Genomic DNA, 19,089 nt, shown 5'->3' with positions numbered 1-19,089 from the left:
GCCATCAACTTTCCCTTTCCCTAAACAGAGATTATAGGGCCATGCATATACCTTAGGTGAAGGGTAACTTGTAAGCCAAAGTCTGAATTCTGGGTGACATTTTTCACTGTCAAGCTCCTCACATATTTTCTCTAGCATTGGCATCCAGGAGACAGCTAAATGACAATTTTGTAAGCAAACCCACGTTCCTTCTTCCATTCCTGTTTGAATCATTTTTGTAGCTATTGGTCCTTGTCCTTGTCCTAATGAGATGGACTGAAACTTATCTCCTACCATCTCTCTGTCATTTGCCAATTTCAGGAGACCTTGAACAGAAAGAAGCATAAGATTTTAGCATTCATATATTAAAAAGAAGTTATGTCAGAAAAAAAATTGAAAAACTTCTATTACTATTCTGTTTACATGTACATACAAATTAGCATTTTGAAGGGGCACAGAATTCTGCCAGTCTGACACAATGCACAAATCTACTTGCAGAAAATGGAAAATAATCCTCACTGTGTATTGAAGGGGAATTTGAGGTCCCCACTTTCTCTTTCTGTGTGTACTTACTAGACATGGGATCTGCTCCTGGAGATAGCACAAATATTAAAGGGACTGTAGCAGTTGAATCTAAGTAACTTTTTGCTAGATCAAAAGGTGGTGGCTCTACAAATTTCTTCCCCAGTTTTTCAGTAACAAACATTGTTATAGCTGGACCAATCTGGTAAAAAAAAAGCAAATACATAACTGCATAAACTGCAGATCTGACAATGTCTTTTATGCCAAATTCCCAAGCCTGCAGACACTTCTCTGATTTGCAGAGATTTGAGACCAGTCTTGCAGAGTGACCCAAAAGCAAAGGTTTCACCTTTTGTTGATACTTCCCTCCTTAATTTTTCCTTACAAGAGGAATAATAATGTTTCTAGAAAATACAGAATAACATACCTCATATAAATAATATTAAATAACATGAAGACCTTGAGTCAGGCTTTTCCTGACATGGAGGACAAGCACATTCTCCCTTAGGATTTATTAATGTAATTATTTTTAATTAATTCAAGGGAGCAATTGCAATATGCCTTTAATTCTAACACTGATAGTTCCTAAAGAAAATGCAATACCATTTGCTAAGAGCACCAAAGGCAGAATTTGTTGAAAGTTCATCTTGGTCATTAGAATCAACACATTTTATCTCTTTTTGCCTTAATTATCATTTGCATGAAAGCACATGGTATTAGATAACCTGTGTACTTTTAATATGCCCTGTTCTTGAATATATTGAGTGCATCAGGAAACAGCCTGGGCATGAAAAAATATTTCAAGAGAGCTAGAACAATGAGAATCCTCCAAAAGATTCATTAAATCACATCAGAAAGAAAGATTTCAGCTGATGCTTGAGGTGTTTGTATTTGTCACCTGAAAAATAAGAACAGCATTTGCTTTCTTAACAAATATGATGAAGAACAGATGATTAATTACTGGAACAGGCAGGGCAAAGTATGCTACAAGGCATGGCACAGTCTACAAGCACTCCATAACAGATCATTTTACCTTGTCTGGTCTTAAGCACCGAAGAACTATCATCTTCTGTAATTCAGTTAATGTATTATCCAACTCTTCTGGTAATGGAAAGTTGTGAGGCTCTTTGCTGTCATACATTTTTTGCCATTCACCTATATTTTCAGAGACATGACTCCTAGAGAAAACAACCCACAAATACAATAAATACCTGGAGTCTTTTTTTTAATTTTCATCAAAGGCAAATTACATTATATTGTCATTTAAGACACTTCATATCTACATCAGAAAATAATCCTACAGTTGAGCTTCTCCATGCTGAATGGTGAAAAATCTCTTCCCACTATGCTGCTGAGGAGAGATTCCACCTGAAAGGTTCCAAGCTGACAGTAAGTTCTGTCTGTTCCTCCAGCCAGCACTTCTTGCACCTTTATAGGCCCAGGTGAATTTTCTGCCTCCACTAGTTCAGGAAAACATCACACTTCAACTGAAGAAAATTACCAGGAAATTCAACTAGGAAAAAAACTCCCTATTTTCCTTCACACAATATGCAGAGTATGTCCTTGGCAATGGGACAACTCTCAGATTATTTAAAGGTGGGATCATCACCCACATTGCTACTTAAACTCCAAAGGGGCTGAAACACAAAACAACCTCAAAGAACTTCTTCTAAGAGAGCAGTGTTACTGCATTCAGATTAAAATGCTCCAAATATTTGCACTCAGTCAGCTAATTTATTATCTTGTGCATCTTGTATTATTATTATCTTGTACAGCCATGTTGTCTCCAGAATTTAGTGTTAAATTCTATTTAAACCCACAGTGAAATTGTACTGAGTTCAGGAGAATAGAGTTTACTAGAAAAATTCCTTCCCCAGAACTGCAGTGGAATTCTGCTACATCTACCATCTCTGGCTTTCACTGAACCCTTAAAACACTGTTTCTCTACCATGAAGACATTTCAGAAGAAAAGTTTCTTTAGGCAACGCCTCAAATAATTTATAAAAAATAGTTTTATTACATAGTATTATAAATAGTGATCTGACTGATCAGAGTAAGTGAAGCAAACATGAAATGAAAAAAGGGCTGGTTTCATCCCCTTTGCATTCTGGCACTGATTTGGAGAACATAGCAAACATTTCTTTCAGCATGTTACGTATGTATTGGTGAAAACCAATTCAGGCCAATTCACATCAGTGTTTTACCATACCTCAGTCTTTCCATAGCTGGGAGTTCACTGGCACGACATAATTCATCCCAGCTCTTATCTGATAGCCAAGATGGATCTGGATTCTTGTGCTCATTCTTGAGACCCACACCTCCAGTTAGTAAGAACATAAACTCTTGATGTTCTATTTCATTATTAGCCCTATATATGTATAAAAAAACAGTAATTGAGATACAATTTTACATAATATAAACAGTGCTTTTAATTACACTTCACTGCCCTTTAGGAATGCTTCTACTTCAGTAAGAGCTGAGATCAGATCTCAATATTTAATAATATTTAATATATTATTAAAAAAATGCATGGTAAAAATGTCTGATTAATACTAAAGTAAGGGTTTCAAGAGGTAAATCTTAGAATCAATGAATCGTTTAGGTTGGAAAAGACCTTTAAGATCAAGTCCAACCATTAACCCAGCACTGCCAAGCTATCACTAACCCCTGTCCTTCAGTGCCACATCTACACAGCTTTTAAATGCTTCCAGGGATGGTGAGTCCACCATTGCCCTGAGCAGCCTGTTCCAGTGCTTGACAACATTTTTGATGAAGAACTTATTCCTGCTTTTCTTTTTCTTTTTTTTTTTTTTTTTTTTAAGTGCAATTATTCCTGGTTTTTAAAGGCTTTGCAGAAAATAATGTGTTTTACAATTACAGTACCCTTACAGGCTGGCCCAGGAAGAACATCCATGTACAGATGAGGACACACTGCAATTAATTAAGTATGCACATTGCGGTTGTGCAATTTTGAACATATCATTCCTTTCATAATATATTCACACAAAATTAGGAAGAGAAAACTAAAAAGCTAGTGGAAAGGAGAAGACTGCATCTGAGACCACATGTTATGCAAAAGGGTAACAGACAGAGAAGAGAAAAAACAAAAAACAAAGACAAAAACTTAGAAGTTGTTGGCATTACACATTACTGCCTAAGTTTTCTTTCTAAAATATTCTCTTAAATAACAGAAATTGTTTTTGGCATAAGTAATGTCAAAATGTATGTAACAATGCCCAGATCCTATAAAGAACGATTTATCATTGACAAAACCATTGACAAATGGGCACACCTTTTTTTTCATGTGTCCTGTAGTAGTGATACATGCACTCACACACTCTTCCATTTTTTAAGACTATACCTCTTAGAAAGCCCCAAGTATTCATGCCTTACTCCAAAGGCATTATCATCAATGTGCACAAGAACATTTCATTTCATCAGTACCTGCTTCCACGATAAAATCATTAGTTTCTGTTAGTAAGAGACTTCACAAAAATGAGCTTACATGAGCAGATTACAGCACAACAGAAACGAGAAGAGCAGCTTGTCCGTTTCAAACAGTGATCGACAGACTTGGCAGTACAGATTGTAGGTGAAGTGGTCATTTAGGTACTGAAGTCGCTTCTTCAAAACTTTGGATTTATTACTAAAAAAAAGAAAAGAAGTGATAAACTGAGACTTCAAATTGAATAACATATACAATCCATTAAGAAATCTCATCTATTTAGGGTTGTGGAGGATTTATATCAGATCCACAGGCTCCAAAAGGGTGGCAGTTTCCCCAAAATTTCAACTATACTCCCTGTCCTTTTAAAAGAGTGTAGCAGTTTTCGAAGTCCCAAGCAAAATAATAAGCTGAAATCAATTTGCCACACTTAAGTGGTGGCACTCAGGCTTCAAAATGGAGCCTATTTCAGAACCTGACTTTACACTAAGTCACATTCTTAAAAATACTTAAATATAGCACATCCTTATTAATTCATTAATAAATCCTGTTTTCCTTCAAAATCCTGCATTTAAGGAGGCCAATTGTTTCCGAGTGAAGAAAACTCTTCATAAGAAGAGAGTGAAACCCCCTTATTTTCCGCAGACAGACCCTCTTTACCTGTCATGAATGGAGCTGATGTAGAGGCTGACAAACCAGCTGAGGGAGTACTGGTACATGGGGTCGATGTTGGCCAGGTCTGCGATGCTGAAGAACAGCACGGCCGAGTGCTGCGCCACGGGCCGGTACGCCTCCCGCGACTCCGCGATCTTCAGCTCCGTCTTCTCTGCAATCTGCACATCAACAGCAGGGGAGAAACAACAGCTTCTAATAGTCTTAATACTCTTCACACTCCACAAAAATATTACTACTAAATAGCATTTCGGAAACAGTTCCATACAGCACTGCAACACCACAGCAAAGCGACTTTTCTGCTCCAGAAGGCAGAGTCTTTTCTGCCCCAGTAGGTAAAACGAGCACCTGGCCCTTCTCCAGTGCTGCCTGATCTATTTACCTGCACTACAGATACACATACTTTAAAACATTTTAAAGACTGAATACGCTACCAGTGAAGATTCTAGAACAGATCCAATTTTATTTCTCTTTCCATTTCACAAGTACAGAATTTGCTCCTTGCACTGTGCATCCAAATCAGAGACCTTCTGCTGGCTGCAAATCTTATCATTTAATATCCCACTATTATTGAGGGAAGCACACATACATACTTCTTACCTGCTGTTTTCTTGTGATCTCATTAGCCATGACTTTGGCAGAATCCAAGACCTGGATGGCAGTCTCATCTTCCAGAATATCACCTTCAGATGACTCTAAAGTTTCTAAAATTTTCTTCTCAATTTCTTGTAGATTCTTTTTATTGGCTGCAGACTGAACAATGAGAGCATTTCTTTCCTCTTCTAAATCTGGCCTAATGGAAAAAAACACAAAACCCAAAATCAGTCAATGCTCATCTTGCACCGGCTGCAAAAGAAGCCCATGAAAATTACTCCCTGTTCCTACAGGAAGTTATTTGTGAATATTCTTTTCAGTTTATGGAGGTTTATGGTGTTTAACATCAATTTATACTGGTGAGTATAGATTTTTTTCACATTACTTCTACTCAGTAGTTGGAAATGATGGTCTAATCTTTAACATCTTAGCATTTTGAAATGGCACTGCATCCTACTTTTCCTTTATTGTATTGCTGCTGCCTGAAAAAAACCACTAAGTGATACGTAGAGCCAGTTCACTGCTGGAAACACTTCTGTTAGCAAACAGTTTACCCCAGTTACGCAGACATGCCTGTCCAACCCAGATACTATTTCTCTGTGCCTCATGGGAGAGCTCAGATATGATCCATAATCAGTTTCAGAGGTACTTTGCATTTATTTCATACAAAATTAAAATGAAATCCTCATCGTTCTACACCTTCGTCTGGCAGTTCAGTCACATTGCAAAAATAACAGTAATGACTCAAACAATATTTACAAATTTTTCTAACATTCAAGGAATATTTCAGGAGAAAATTGCCATGAAAAGACAATGGTTTCACATCTGCTATTTTAATGAACTTGTGGACATTACCCCTAACACTTCCCTAATAAACTATTTAAATAATAAAATTTTAATTTAAAGTTGTTACTGAGCAACATTTATACCACGTAACATCCATTCTTCTATACAATAAATTAATTTCCCATTTCCTGGGAATTATGCCATAAAAACCTTTAATGGCTGTTTACCATAAAGAAAGACTTACCTCTCTTCTGCTACAACAATACCTAGCAGCTGGTCTTCAAGTCCCTCTGGTGTTATCATAAAATTGAGTAATAAAACTTTTGTAGCAAGTTCAGGCATATAGTGTGGATTTCTTAGTTTTGTGGTAATAAAAAACTTGAAATCACTGGAATATTCAATAATGCTCTCACCAAGCCTGATACACTCCATACCTCCTGAAGTTAAGAAGAGAAACATTAAGAAAACTTATCTACTCCAATAATTCATAGGAAAAAATACTTCTGTCATTAAATATCTTATCAATGACAAATTTCCTGAGAAGTAAAAATTAGTAAATATATCTGATAGTCTGAAAAATTCTCACAGACCTCAATGAGGCCACTTATCCCTCTCAGCAGATGAAATCAAGTCAATCCTATCACTACTGTACTTCCAAATTGCATATACGAAAACTAGAGACACCAACAGAGAGCTGTGGAATTATTCCCTAATATTCTACTTGTACAGACTACTCTTTCATTGAATTACTTGTCTGAAAGAGGACACCACAAAGAAAAAAAGTGTGTTTGAGCTTTACTTTCCTTTTGTTTTTAATTCTGAACATGAAAACCAATAAAGACAAACTAGGTAAGAAGGAAAACATAAATTTCTTTATGTGCACTTTTCTGTCATCTAACAGGAGGAAAAGTTGAAAACCAAATTCATAGCTACTTGCTAAGTACAGTGAAAACTATGCCTTAAGCAAAATGCCTTGACAGCTTTATTTGCTTTATTTGTGCAAAATTCAGCAAATATTATCATCAGACTAAAACATATGAAAATGAACAAGCAAAACAATTTCACTGACAATGTTTCCTTCACAGAACTTCTTTATTCTCCTTTAGGGAGTTGGTAAAAGGTTTTCACATAAAACCATTTTCATGATAGGCAGGAAGGACATTTATTATAAAGTGAAACTTCAGGCTCTTGTGCAATTACCATTCTCTTACCAGAGGCAGAATTAAAACAAGAAGAGAGCAATATGAAAAACATCAGATTGTGCCAGAGCTAGAACCTGAACATTAATGTCCTCTCCTTCATTCTAAATTAATTCTGCTGTACCTTGTTTAAATGTCTGTTTAAGCAGCAAAGGTTCAAGAGATGGGTCTAATTCTTCCCCAACATTTTCTAGCAGCAGTGGAGTCCCAAACTGAATGCAGTTCTCCACAGTTCTCATATAATCCGTGTCACTGATCTTGATAACATTCAGACGGTTGTCCTTCTCAAAATTCTTGATCCATTTATTTGCTTGACCTTGAGGATCAATCATTAATGGCCTAGAAAACACAGGACAGTTTTTTCAGTGCTTGCAGGCATTTTCCAAAATTTTAAACTATTTCACACGTTTCTGTATTAGACTGTCGAGAAGAAGTGATACAATTTAATTGTGTTATTTTAAGACATCAGTGAATAATAGATGCATTGGTGTTTTAGAATAATTTGAAAAGTAATAGCAGAAATAGCTTTAAAAGTTGCAAAAATGTTCAATAATTTTCATAAAATAACCAGAATACAGAATTCTTGTAAAATATTGTTCTACCTCTCCCCAGAATATAAAGATTCCACTTCTTTTAAAATTATATTGCTGTAGAGAAGCTATACTGTTTCCAGATACATTCTTTTTTTTAAAGTGGGAATGAAAATTAAACCTTTTTGTCACCTACCAACGTCTTGAATTGTCAACAATGACCCCATTGTCTACAGAAAATACGTCAGTTGGCAAACCAGCAATATTCCAGGCTCTTATTTTTACTGGGTCACCAAGATTCTTGCTCAAAGAGAAATTCTCAGAACAAGGGATTTCTTTCTCCTGAAAAAGAGGGGGGGGAAAACCCAACAAAATAAAAGTTTTTCTTTATTCTGGGTTTCTTTATATTTTTATTACATGCCACTTCAATCAAAAAATGACAATGTGCATTTTATTTTAAAAGACTGAAATAGATCACATATAAGTAAAAATCCTGCGGAAAATAAAACCATAATTTCAATAATTAACTACACTTCCCCACTAAATATTTACACTCGCATCAAATTTTGTAAGATTTGTCCAGTTTTTGGTACATTCATAATGTGGGAAGTTTGTTACATAAAGTTATGACATAAGAAATACATACACAGTTGGAAATATCTAATTATATCTTTCATTAAATCAATATTTAATTGATTTAATGTAGAGCAATACAGTGCTGATTTGTTACTGTTTCATGCCTTTTTAAGTGTTTCCAAATCACTTGATTTATCAATTATTTATGGATTTATTTGATTTATGAATTTTGGCATTCATATGCCGTTAGGGTTAGGGTTAAGTGTAAGGGTCAGTGCTCCTATGTTGAAAGTGTCCCTTTGCAAACCACACAATTAACCATCTAATTAACATACAAATACTTGATGGTGTAAGTTATAGAATGTTTTGCGTTACACATAACTGCATTTTAAATTTATTTATTTTATTTAAAGGTAAAATACAGAAAACAATGAGATTTTACTTCAGTAATAACCAAGCCTTACAAAATCAATGATGGTCTCTTGTTTCTGATATGCTCTTGTGGAGTAAATTATAAGTGCGGAGCAAATTCACTAATTTAATTAAATTAAAATCTACAAAATATTGGATCAGCAGAATTGATCCCATTGGTTAACCCATGAGGTTTACCAGGCTAATATTAGGTAAATTACAAGGGATTTTTGAAGCCTTTTGCAGTAGTTTCAAAAAACCAAAACACTTATTTAACTCTAAGACAACCTTCTAACCTTGCAGAGTTTGCTCCAGTCTTTGGTACATTCTTGTCGAAATCCAGCAGTAAAAGCTCCCAGATATGCTATTACACCTGCTGATATCAGAATATCACCTGTCAGATTATCATATTCCTCTTGAAGATCACATGCAGCTTGATTCCATCTATGGCAAGCAGAAAAAAGTCATACTGAAACCTCCACATTAATGATATTGATGTTAAAAACCAACTTGGTTTTGTTCATCTTAGGTAAGAATAGGTGAAAAATATGAAAATCTCATTCATGTATTGTATTCTCATTTTGAAGAGATATCTGCTACAATTCTCCCAGTGTTGCTGCCCATATTTTTATGCTACAGACAACTAGAAATATTTAAAGGTGCTGGACATTCTTTAGTGTTCCAGTCCTCAGACAGAAACACAGCATTAAAGGCTTCAAGAACGTAATTTCAAGTTCTATTTCTACAGTGGTTGTTTTATCTGACATTTGAACGTTAAACTGACCTTGTTTTCTCTCCTCCAAGGCCTCCTATCAACTTCTCTGCTCGTTCCAGTTTTTTAGCACACAGATCAACCTGGAATTCCAAACGAGCCTTTTCTTCTGTCTTTTCAGCGAAGGTTTTTTCCAAAGCAGCCAAACGGCCTTCAACTTCTGCAAGTTCTCCTCTCTTCTGATTCAACAGTTCCATTGTCACTGCCAAGGACTCCTCTGCCACTTTTAAACGTTCTTTTTTGGGTTCAATCTCCTATTCAATTACAACCAATCCACAAATGCTTTAGACTATTTTTGTAACTTTATTATTAAGTACAATGCTTAGGGTGAACACACGGAGCAAAGGAAGATCCCATAGCACCAAGGGGCAAGGATCAAAACCATACCTTTGATACTCTGTGAAAGACTTCCATTCCCTTAATCCATTTGCATAAACCCTCTGCTGCTGAGGAAGCTTTAGCCACCACTTGAGGATCAAACTCTGGGTTAGTCAGGTACTCAGTCCGAATCTTCTGCATGACAGCTTCCTGGGTAACAAAAGCATTATAGCCCATCAGATCTCAGGGCTGACACTTCAAAACTGAACTGGGTCATTGCCATTTCTCTACACAATGAAATAAGAAAGAACTATTCCATAATAACTGCTGCAGAAATCACTGTTCATTTGATTGTTTTGATTTTCCTATCATGTTTCGTAGTCTTTTCCTGTTTTCATTCTAATCCTGTCCTTACCCTTTCTAATCATGCATTTGCTGTATCTTCCAATGGCAGCCCCATAAGTGCTAAGAGCACTACAGTCACATAGAAGCCTTAATTTACACTGCCTCTTATGCAAAACACACCAATTCCATTATTTGCTATCTTTTTCTCAATACACAACTTTGAAGACACTATAAAAACGCATTTCTCCTAATGTAACACAAAATGGAATTGCTTGTGCCTACTTTAGGGGATCAGTTTTATTCTATCAAGTACAAAGCATATTTAATTTCCAATTAATTCAGCAAAGGGCAAGAATCACACTCTTGGATAGCAAGACCTTTGGGAGAAAAGATCATATTTGAGAGGTTATATAGCTAGTACACTTCTGCATTTATTCTATATCTGCCAGTATAATTAACAAAATATTACCCATTTTGTCATCATTCATTCATTTAATCAAAAATAATACAATTAGAAAAAGATGCTAAGAAAGGCAGCAATGGACAGTCAATTATGAAAAGAAGTTTATAATGCTGAATGGCTGATCTAGTAAAACTAGCAAAAAAAAAAAAAAAGAAAAGGCATAGGAAGGCTGGACATGGATCAAATGTCCATTGGTTCCACCGAAAAACCCCAGTCAACTCCCAAAACAGAAAATGTGAAATGAGGTTAAAAGTACACCGGCTCAGAAGAAACTGACTGATTTTCACAAATGATGTCTCCAATAAAGTATTTTCTCATTTTATTTTATTTTCCCTGCAAGAAAAGTGTCTGGTAAAAATTACTGAAAAAGCCTTACCGGAATGGGTTTCTCAGAACAGGCTTTCAATTCCTTTAGGAAATTAATGTTGCCAAGCATTTTCTGGCTTACACCCCAATAATCCCAAATCTACAAAACATAGAAGGAAATACCTTTTCAGGCTTTAAAATAAATACACATACAAAAAATTACAAACCTCATGTAATTAAAATTAATGAATATTTAATACTGATAATCTGGTATCTCCTTGAGATGCCAATAAAGCAGAAAGTCTGTTAGATCAAACACTTCCTTCCAATCATACTTTCAGTCAAAAAGTAAAGTGTCTCAGGGAAGTTATGTAATATCTATTCTCAAGAAATGAGTAAAGCAAATTAAATTCGGCACATTAAAAAATTTGGAAAAGAAGGAATTCTGAAAGTTTTCAGTAAAATCCTGGGTGGATGCTATAAGTACTTGCCTACTTTAATGGACATTGGGTTATCTTGTTTATTGGCTAAGTGTTGGAAAGAACAGGAACTACATTTTTATTTCAGACTATCGTCTGCCGTTTTACCTTGCCTCCAGATCCTGAAGGATCTGCAATTCTTTCAGGTTTTTTTTCTCTTATGACACAGACAGCAGCCATAACAAGTTTGACACCAGATGGAGGATTTTTCATTGTTTTGACAACTGCTATATCAGAAGGCTAAAATAAAAAACACATTAAGTATTATGTCATTCTCAACACTCAGCAGATGAACTGATAGAAAAGAGAGGAATTATAACACCAGTACCAATGAACATAAGTGGTAACAGAAGACTTTTAGAAGGGATGATACAATGTTACCATCACAATTAATAATACCCATCACCATCCTCTATGCAAAGGAAAAAAATTAAATAAATGCTAATAAACGGTAAACTAATGATTAAATAAAATTATACTTTAAAAAATGCAGGTCAGAATATTTCTGATACACTTTTGTGTCATCTCTTATTCTTCTAAATTTCTACTTCATTTTAGAGAGTCACATAACACTTTCAAAAGCTGAAATTTAGATCAGCTTGCCTTCAAAGTGTCAAGAGCACCAATTGCAGCCTCCATAACAGGTAGTGCCTCTGCCAGGTCACTCTCACATTCATTTTTCAGTGCCTGAGCTTCTTCAGCTTTTGCTGTAGCAATTTCTTCATCCACTTTAACAATTTTTCTTTTTTCTTCTACTTCTGCAGATTCTACTTCTATAATCTATAGAAAAACCATGAGTGTGCTTTATTTATATTGTGCTGTGAATGATCAAATAAACTGAAATTATCTACTACAGAACTTACAGGATACTGTAAAATATAAAGGGAGCATTGAAGTTTTTAATATAATTTCAATTTATGTTAAGGGAATAAATTCTTAGCATATTGCAACATCATCATGGAGTTTTAACAGTAGATAAACTGATATCAAATTACTCTCAAAAAAAAGCTATTTAAAATATGTTTGAAGTTCAGGAAAAGCTCCTCCTTTGCACTTCACGCTGTAAATAAAACAGATGAGCTCTTACAGGGAGTTTTAGCTTCATAGTCTGTAACACTGACTATTGAAATTTATTTTCTTTTCAGGGATAAGTCAAGCCTCTATCCAACTCCCTTTGCAGTTCTAGGGAAGTGACATTCAGTTTTCCTAGAGGCAGAAGAGACATCACTGTAAGATGTCTCTTCTGTAAGTGTACACTGTAAGTGTAAGAACACTTAGGAATCAGAAACAAGTGTACAACATGTCAGTTGAATCATGCTGTTTTGGTGATGCAACAGTCACATGCTAGATAAATATGTGTATATTTTCATATACTGGAATTTTCAAAACACGATTTTTGATCCTAAATCCCACTATATTCCCATGAAATTAACTGGGTTTAGGATCCTTTTCTAAATCAATCATATAATCCCTGTGCATGCAAAGACAGACCACACAAAACTGTTCTTGTTTGTTTTATCCTATCTGGTCACATGGAAAAACTATTTGAGGTTTTCACAATGTTTGTGAATCAACTTGGGAAACCTGATTCAATCATTATTAGCATGAAAGTTCCTGTGACATCTTTCAGCATGGAGCTTAGGCAATGACTGTATATCCAGAGAATGTGTTTTATATAAAGAATGAAATTTTATTTCTGTTCTAAGCCTATAAGCATAAATAACCAGTTGCAGAATACTGGAAACCTCTGTAAACAAGGAGTGAGCTCAAAAACCTCAATTCAACTCCTACTTTCTGAAAGTCACACATCAGTGAAATAAGACACATGCTTACATTAAAAGCCACAAAGCTGTATTTGTATAACTCTACCTTCATCATGCTTGCATTTTCCACTTTAGCCTCTTCCAGTTTGGGCTGCAGCTCAATTAATTCTATTTTCATCCTACCAACCTATGCATATACAAAAGAATCAGGTGGGATCCAGAAGGGTCAAGCACAATTTCCAGCAATTTCTTTTTAGACCTAGATTTTACCTAATGACTAATGTATTAATAGAAGGACGTAACATTCAGTTTCAAATCAAAACATTCCCAAGACTTATTTTTATCTCCAACATACAATGTCTAATTTTAAGAGGTATGATCACTTATAGTCACCAGTTAGCCACCAAGGAAATGACAGCTCTGCTCATATACTATATACTTAACAATATATGTTTAGAGATGTATGGCTTTACACAAGTTCTGTGATTGCAGGAAAGAAAAGGCAAAATACATTTGTTAGTGTTACTGCTGAAGATTGAGCTAAACAAGATCTGAAATAGCACTTTTGACTGACTTTCTCCAGAAAAAGACCTGCATTTGACAAACATTTCCTAATTTCAGTTCCATATTTGTCGTAAGTCACCTGTGACTCAGCAAAAGCTAGTTTATCTAGCCCATTCACATATTTCTTCTTGGCTTTCATTACACTGTCTCGTTTCTCAGTGAGAAGTCTCTGAAATGCAGCAATAAGCTCAAGATAAGAAGTAGGAGTAACATAATTATGGCGTCCCAGGCTTTGTAAAAACCTATTAAAAAAGTAAAAAAAGAAAGAGTAACTTAAATTTTTATTTATTTTTTAGTTTATCACTAGCAAAGTTATGTAACTGTTTGATAGGAATGAACAATTTCAGTGATTTCATATCATTTTTATGAAGGCAAATAGTTGTGTTAACTTTTAATATATAAATGAATAGCATTGAAACTCAGTCCCCTAATACTTTATGACTCTTTGCAAAAGCCATAGACTGACCTTTCAGAGAGTGACAGAACTGAAGTATGAAAGTATTTACAGATGGGCACAACTGCCTGACGCTCGGTGTCTGTGAGCTGAAGTGTTTCTAGAAACTTGCTAGCCACACGCTCAAGGGCATCTTCAGGCCACGGCTGAGGGAGAAGTGAGGAAGAAAGAATTTGTAAAATTCAACTGTTAGCAGTCTTCAAATGTTAAAATCAAGTTTTACCATTCAAAGCACACTAGTCTCAGCTGTGTCTCAAGAACAATGAACTGATAAAAGGGTTGGTTAGTTCTGGCAGCAAGGTCACCACCCATGCAAGCTTTTCTGGCAGCTCCTGGTTGATCTGGTAGCTCAAAGCTACACAATAACATTTCAGCCAAACAGTTCTGTGTCTATTCACCATTTGGCAGAAAAATTAATTGCCATCAGCACTGGGTCAAGCTATAGAGCTGACTGTGCTCTACTGAGAGCAATACTGCTTACGTTGATACTATTTCTCCAAGTTTTATTCTGCTATAAGAGATCTACTGATAAACAACAGGATTTGTATGTGCTAGTCATTCCTACAAGGGATGACCTGCTTAATAGGCAGCCACAATTAAGATAATTTTAAAGTCACAGTGAAATGGTTTCTCTTGTTCTTTAAAACATACACATTATGTAATAAAATTACAAATTTCCATCATCAAACTAAGACTATTAATACTTCAGAAATGTGTAGCAACAAAATTTGACTTTATTTAGATGTAGAAATGTTGAGATTACACATCAAAGAGCTCCCAAAATATTACAGAAAAGGCTTATGCAATTTTAAAATTTTGAAAAACAAGGAGTACTTCTACAAGGAAGACAAAAGAAAATCTAATGGCACTTAGAAATATAGAGTGTTAGAGAGCTGAAGCAGATATTTGAGGAAATAATATAAATATTCTCCTATACCTGGAACCAATCAATAGTACAGCAGTTGATGAGCGATGGAAACTGCCTCAGACGATTGCGGAAAGCATCTCCAATTGGGCTGAATGCCACCACAATGTGGAGATTTTCTTTGCAGAAGTTCACAAAAAGGGCATACAAGGCCAAGGGACTGAGTTCTTCACCTTTATCGTCAGCCTGAACTACTGCACGAACACCCTTAGGAATAATACATAGCATAAAAAATCCTATTAATGGTAGCATCACCAGGAAATTAAATTTTTAGTGGAAATGAAACAGGCAAAATAAAGTAGAAAACCAGAACAAGTAGTAAATACTGTGTGAGAACAGGATTGCACTATTTATCTGTGGCCCTTTCAGCATTTGAAAGTGTTCCAGAAATGATCATCTGCTGCTCTGAGCAACAGAGAGTAGATCATCACAATAGAGCAAAAGAATTCTTTGGAGGGAGCAGATTTAAATGAATAAAAACCAATTTTGCTCCAGTTGGCACATTGTGGATAGCTACCAAGTTCCAGCATATATCCTCTAAATATGTTCACACAAACTGTAAAATTGGAAAAGAGCCATATTATTTTAATATTGTTACTATATACCTGGTAAGAACAAAATAGTAATAGAAAAAGATCAGAAGAATTATAACCTACCTTCTCTAAAAGATACATGAATCCAGGTATCAACATTCTCCATAACTTAAGTGCAAGAAAAACCAGAACATCTATCAAGTGGTACAGGTATTGTAATAAAGAACATTTGTGTGTGTACTAAGAACCACTTTGAAAATCACCTAGAAGCATACCTACTTAATTTAGTAAAAACATCACAGAGACAGGGAGACAGCACAGCATGCAGTTCCAAATATTATTTGCTAGCATTAAGTTTCCAACTTGACATATACAAAGATTGATGCCTCTCCCTCCCAACTTGTGACTGCTATTGTGAAAATCCAAGCCTGATTTTAGTTAATTTTGTTTTTAATTTGCCTGAGTACATTGCATCCTTACTTCTGAGCCTAAAGTCATGGAGCACCTTTGCCCACCTTATCTCTTCAGGACTGTGGAATTCTGTCTAACACTGCCCTAGTGCCCCAGAGAGCAGGAGTCTATTCAGAAAGGTAGGCCAAGTGTTCCAATAAAAATATCACATCTTGGCACTTCACTGATCAATGAAAACATTGTGATGCACAATCTTGTCCTACACAATACACTACAAAAATAACTACAGCCATGGGGTATTTGTGAACAATGCAAGTTCTCTACATGCACAACTTGATGTGTTTGTGATCAGAGCACTAGGTCAGAATTAAAGCTTGCAGTTGGCATAAACTACTCCATAAGTTTACAAAGTTGATTTAGCGAAAGTCTCAAAAAGAAGTCACAGAATTAAATGCAAATGTCCAAAAGCCACATTTCACACTGAACTGACCAAGTAGATTAAAAGGGAGGTGAAATTAGAGAGAGTTTCTAAAGATACCTCTATAATTTCTTGTTTTTCATCTGCTGCAAAAATATTGGGAACCTCTCCTGTGTTGAGGACACTGTCAATATCTTCTAAAAAACTTTCTTCCTTAATTTGTGCGTCTGTGATAAGAAATACAGTTTTCAAGCCTTTAACACCTGCACTCCTCAGAAGTCTCTGAAAATGCAAGACAGATAAAATTGTGCATTCCAAAACAAAATTGTAAGTTCCAAAACAAAATTTTATGTTTCTTCCTCAAAATTAAGTCAAAATGTAGTCAGGCTATTAATACTCACTTTCAGATCTTCTCTCCACTCATTTGTACCATAGGTCTTAGAAATCTCTGGTTGAAAAACACACATTTTTGCCATGAAGGCTGCCAGGCGGGTCAGAGACTGCCGCCCGCTTCCTCCCATTCCAACCAGCAGGGCATTCCCCCCGGACTGCTTCAGGATGCGGCTCAATCGAGACAAATGCTCCAACATGTACCTGCAGTGGGAACACACTGATTACCCACAGAGCAGAAACACAACTATGCACCCATAAATCTGGGAAACAAATCAAGGAGGAAACAAATTTCTGAATGCAGGGTGGGGTGGGGTAGAGAGGAAGAGGAAGAAAGAGAGTGGGCATGAACCACAAAATAAAGTAAAACTTATAATCTTCTATTCTACAAATATCAGTATGTAGCTAAACTACTACAAATTGCTAAAAAGAACATGCAGAGGTAAGAACAGGAGTAGTGTAAGGATAAATGTGTTAAAGGAAATGAAAATCATTAATTCTCTACTTCAAAATAACAGCAGTATTACCTATTTTAACTTTCTTGAAGAATAGCAATTTCAGTATCTTCTCAAAGTAACCACTAGGGGAACATGATTTATATCAATAAACATCTCCCTTTCTTCTACCTTTGACAGCGTTTTATAATTTATATGTGGAATTGACATTGGAACATCCTCAAGAGGCAGTATCTGCACGTTACTGAGAGTCCTTGTCAAAACTCAGGCATGATTTATCTCATAATACGAAGCAAGGCCTATAGGAGATCCCCTGCTTAAGCACAGGGCATGGGGTAATTAAAGCAAGCTGAGCAGCTACTAAAAGTAATCTCAAAAAAACTTCCAAACATTTCAAAAGTGATAAATTCTTGTTTATTTTTACTGGTTAGAAAAATAAAAGAAACAAATTCAGATGTTTTCCATGAGACTGAACTCTAAGGCTGCAGTCAAACAGGCTCTCCTGGCTGCTGCTCAGTAAGGTCACTGGAATATTGCTTCTACACCCAGGCAGTGGCCTTTGATCAGAGGCTGCCAGCTCTTCAAACTGAGAGCCTAGCTGTACATACAGGCACTCAGAAATCCAGCTTGGCAAAATGACCTAGACTAAAATAAGCTGCTACTAGAACTGTTTGAAGTAACCCTAATCACCTTCACGAAGTATCTACGTGTCAAGTTACCCTGGCAAACACGAAGAGGTGGTAATCTCTAGCAACAGGGAGGAGGAAGGAGTTTGACCTCCTAATCTCTCTCAGTTCTGGCTCTGCATGATCACAAGGTTAAGGTAACAATAAGGGCCTGCAGAGTCTAAAATTTCACAGGATTAGCTGCAGCACCAGCTGGGTGCATGGCTGTGCTCCGTAACAACAGAGCAGACAGACAGCTATGATTGTGAACATCTCCCTGTTGGGACACTCGTCCTTGGGGAATGAAAGTCCAGTGACATCCATCTTCACTGGTGACAGAGGCCTAGGAGAAGTACAGCACCTACCTGATTCAGTGCAAAATGTTTCTGTAACAACTAAGGAAAATAGTCAAAGCCCCTTAGGAGAAAAGCTTCTCATTATTTACTTTCAGATAGAAAAAGGAGAAGCCTAAAGAAAAAATCATTTTACTTCCATTCATAAAGGTGTAACACCACAAACACTATAAAGGATGCAAAAAGGGGAGGAGACATACAGAAAACCACAGTCCACAAAATTGAATATACTGAATTATCAACTCCAGCTTAAAGCTCTGAATAAAACAGATCATAAACACCTGAAAACAACAAGGTTCATTCTTGTTTTCTGGGTTTGATTGTATTCATCCAGACACTGCTCCACAACATCACTGAATTCCTCAATGCTTGGAATCTCAACATAAAGTCTTTCTTCTCCCTCAAGTTCTGGATCCATGTAGTCACCAAAACACAGACTTCTCATGTTTTCTTCCGTTACCTATGGCAAATATTCAACAAATTATGAAGTCAAGTTTAATATTTAGTGAATATATCCCTCATTGGTATTTTAGAAAACAAAAGAGGATTTAGACAAATACCCCAGACACAAGAATAAGCACTCCAACATATTTTGACTCACAGACAACACCCCCCTCAAAATTATGCTTCCCGCATTGACCTATACACTTATCCTTAATTTATTCTAGGAAAACAATTGGCTCAAATAGCCACTAACAGTCTTATAATCATCATCTTCAGAATACACCAAATTCATACAAATGTGTATTATGAAATGGACA

General features: G+C 36.0%; 1 protein-coding gene across 8 annotated transcripts in view; it reads right to left on the bottom strand.

Annotated features, from left to right (window-relative positions):
• Nucleotides 1-19,089, bottom strand: part of DNAH12 (dynein axonemal heavy chain 12) — a 58,902-nt gene that overhangs the window by 7,419 nt on the left and 32,394 nt on the right. For 7 of the 8 annotated variants that reach the window (XM_038148987.1, XM_038148990.1, XM_038148986.1 and 4 more), the window contains 23 exons: nt 18,610-18,788; nt 16,867-17,059; nt 16,586-16,747; nt 15,116-15,310; nt 14,191-14,324; nt 13,804-13,966; nt 13,267-13,347; nt 12,001-12,177; nt 11,506-11,637; nt 10,989-11,078; nt 9,874-10,014; nt 9,499-9,740; nt 9,011-9,158; nt 7,924-8,069; nt 7,322-7,536; nt 6,243-6,435; nt 5,219-5,411; nt 4,607-4,779; nt 4,007-4,147; nt 2,711-2,869; nt 1,535-1,679; nt 553-703; nt 52-305 (listed from right to left, as the gene is read on the bottom strand). In XM_038148987.1, the coding sequence (XP_038004915.1) occupies nt 52-305; nt 553-703; nt 1,535-1,679; nt 2,711-2,869; nt 4,007-4,147; nt 4,607-4,779; nt 5,219-5,411; nt 6,243-6,435; nt 7,322-7,536; nt 7,924-8,069; nt 9,011-9,158; nt 9,499-9,740; nt 9,874-10,014; nt 10,989-11,078; nt 11,506-11,637; nt 12,001-12,177; nt 13,267-13,347; nt 13,804-13,966; nt 14,191-14,324; nt 15,116-15,310; nt 16,586-16,747; nt 16,867-17,059; nt 18,610-18,788 (3,807 nt within the window). The remainder of the gene's footprint in view (nt 1-51; nt 306-552; nt 704-1,534; nt 1,680-2,710; nt 2,870-4,006; nt 4,148-4,606; nt 4,780-5,218; nt 5,412-6,242; nt 6,436-7,321; nt 7,537-7,923; nt 8,070-9,010; nt 9,159-9,498; nt 9,741-9,873; nt 10,015-10,988; nt 11,079-11,505; nt 11,638-12,000; nt 12,178-13,266; nt 13,348-13,803; nt 13,967-14,190; nt 14,325-15,115; nt 15,311-16,585; nt 16,748-16,866; nt 17,060-18,609; nt 18,789-19,089) is intronic. The other variant, XM_038148992.1, reaches the window with a different exon arrangement.

Source organism: Motacilla alba, chromosome 12 (genome assembly GCF_015832195.1).
Source record: "Motacilla alba alba isolate MOTALB_02 chromosome 12, Motacilla_alba_V1.0_pri, whole genome shotgun sequence".
Classification (NCBI taxonomy): domain Eukaryota; kingdom Metazoa; phylum Chordata; class Aves; order Passeriformes; family Motacillidae; genus Motacilla; species Motacilla alba.
Note: the sequence above shows the minus strand (reverse complement) of the source record. Positions and strands in the feature narration are given on the sequence as shown.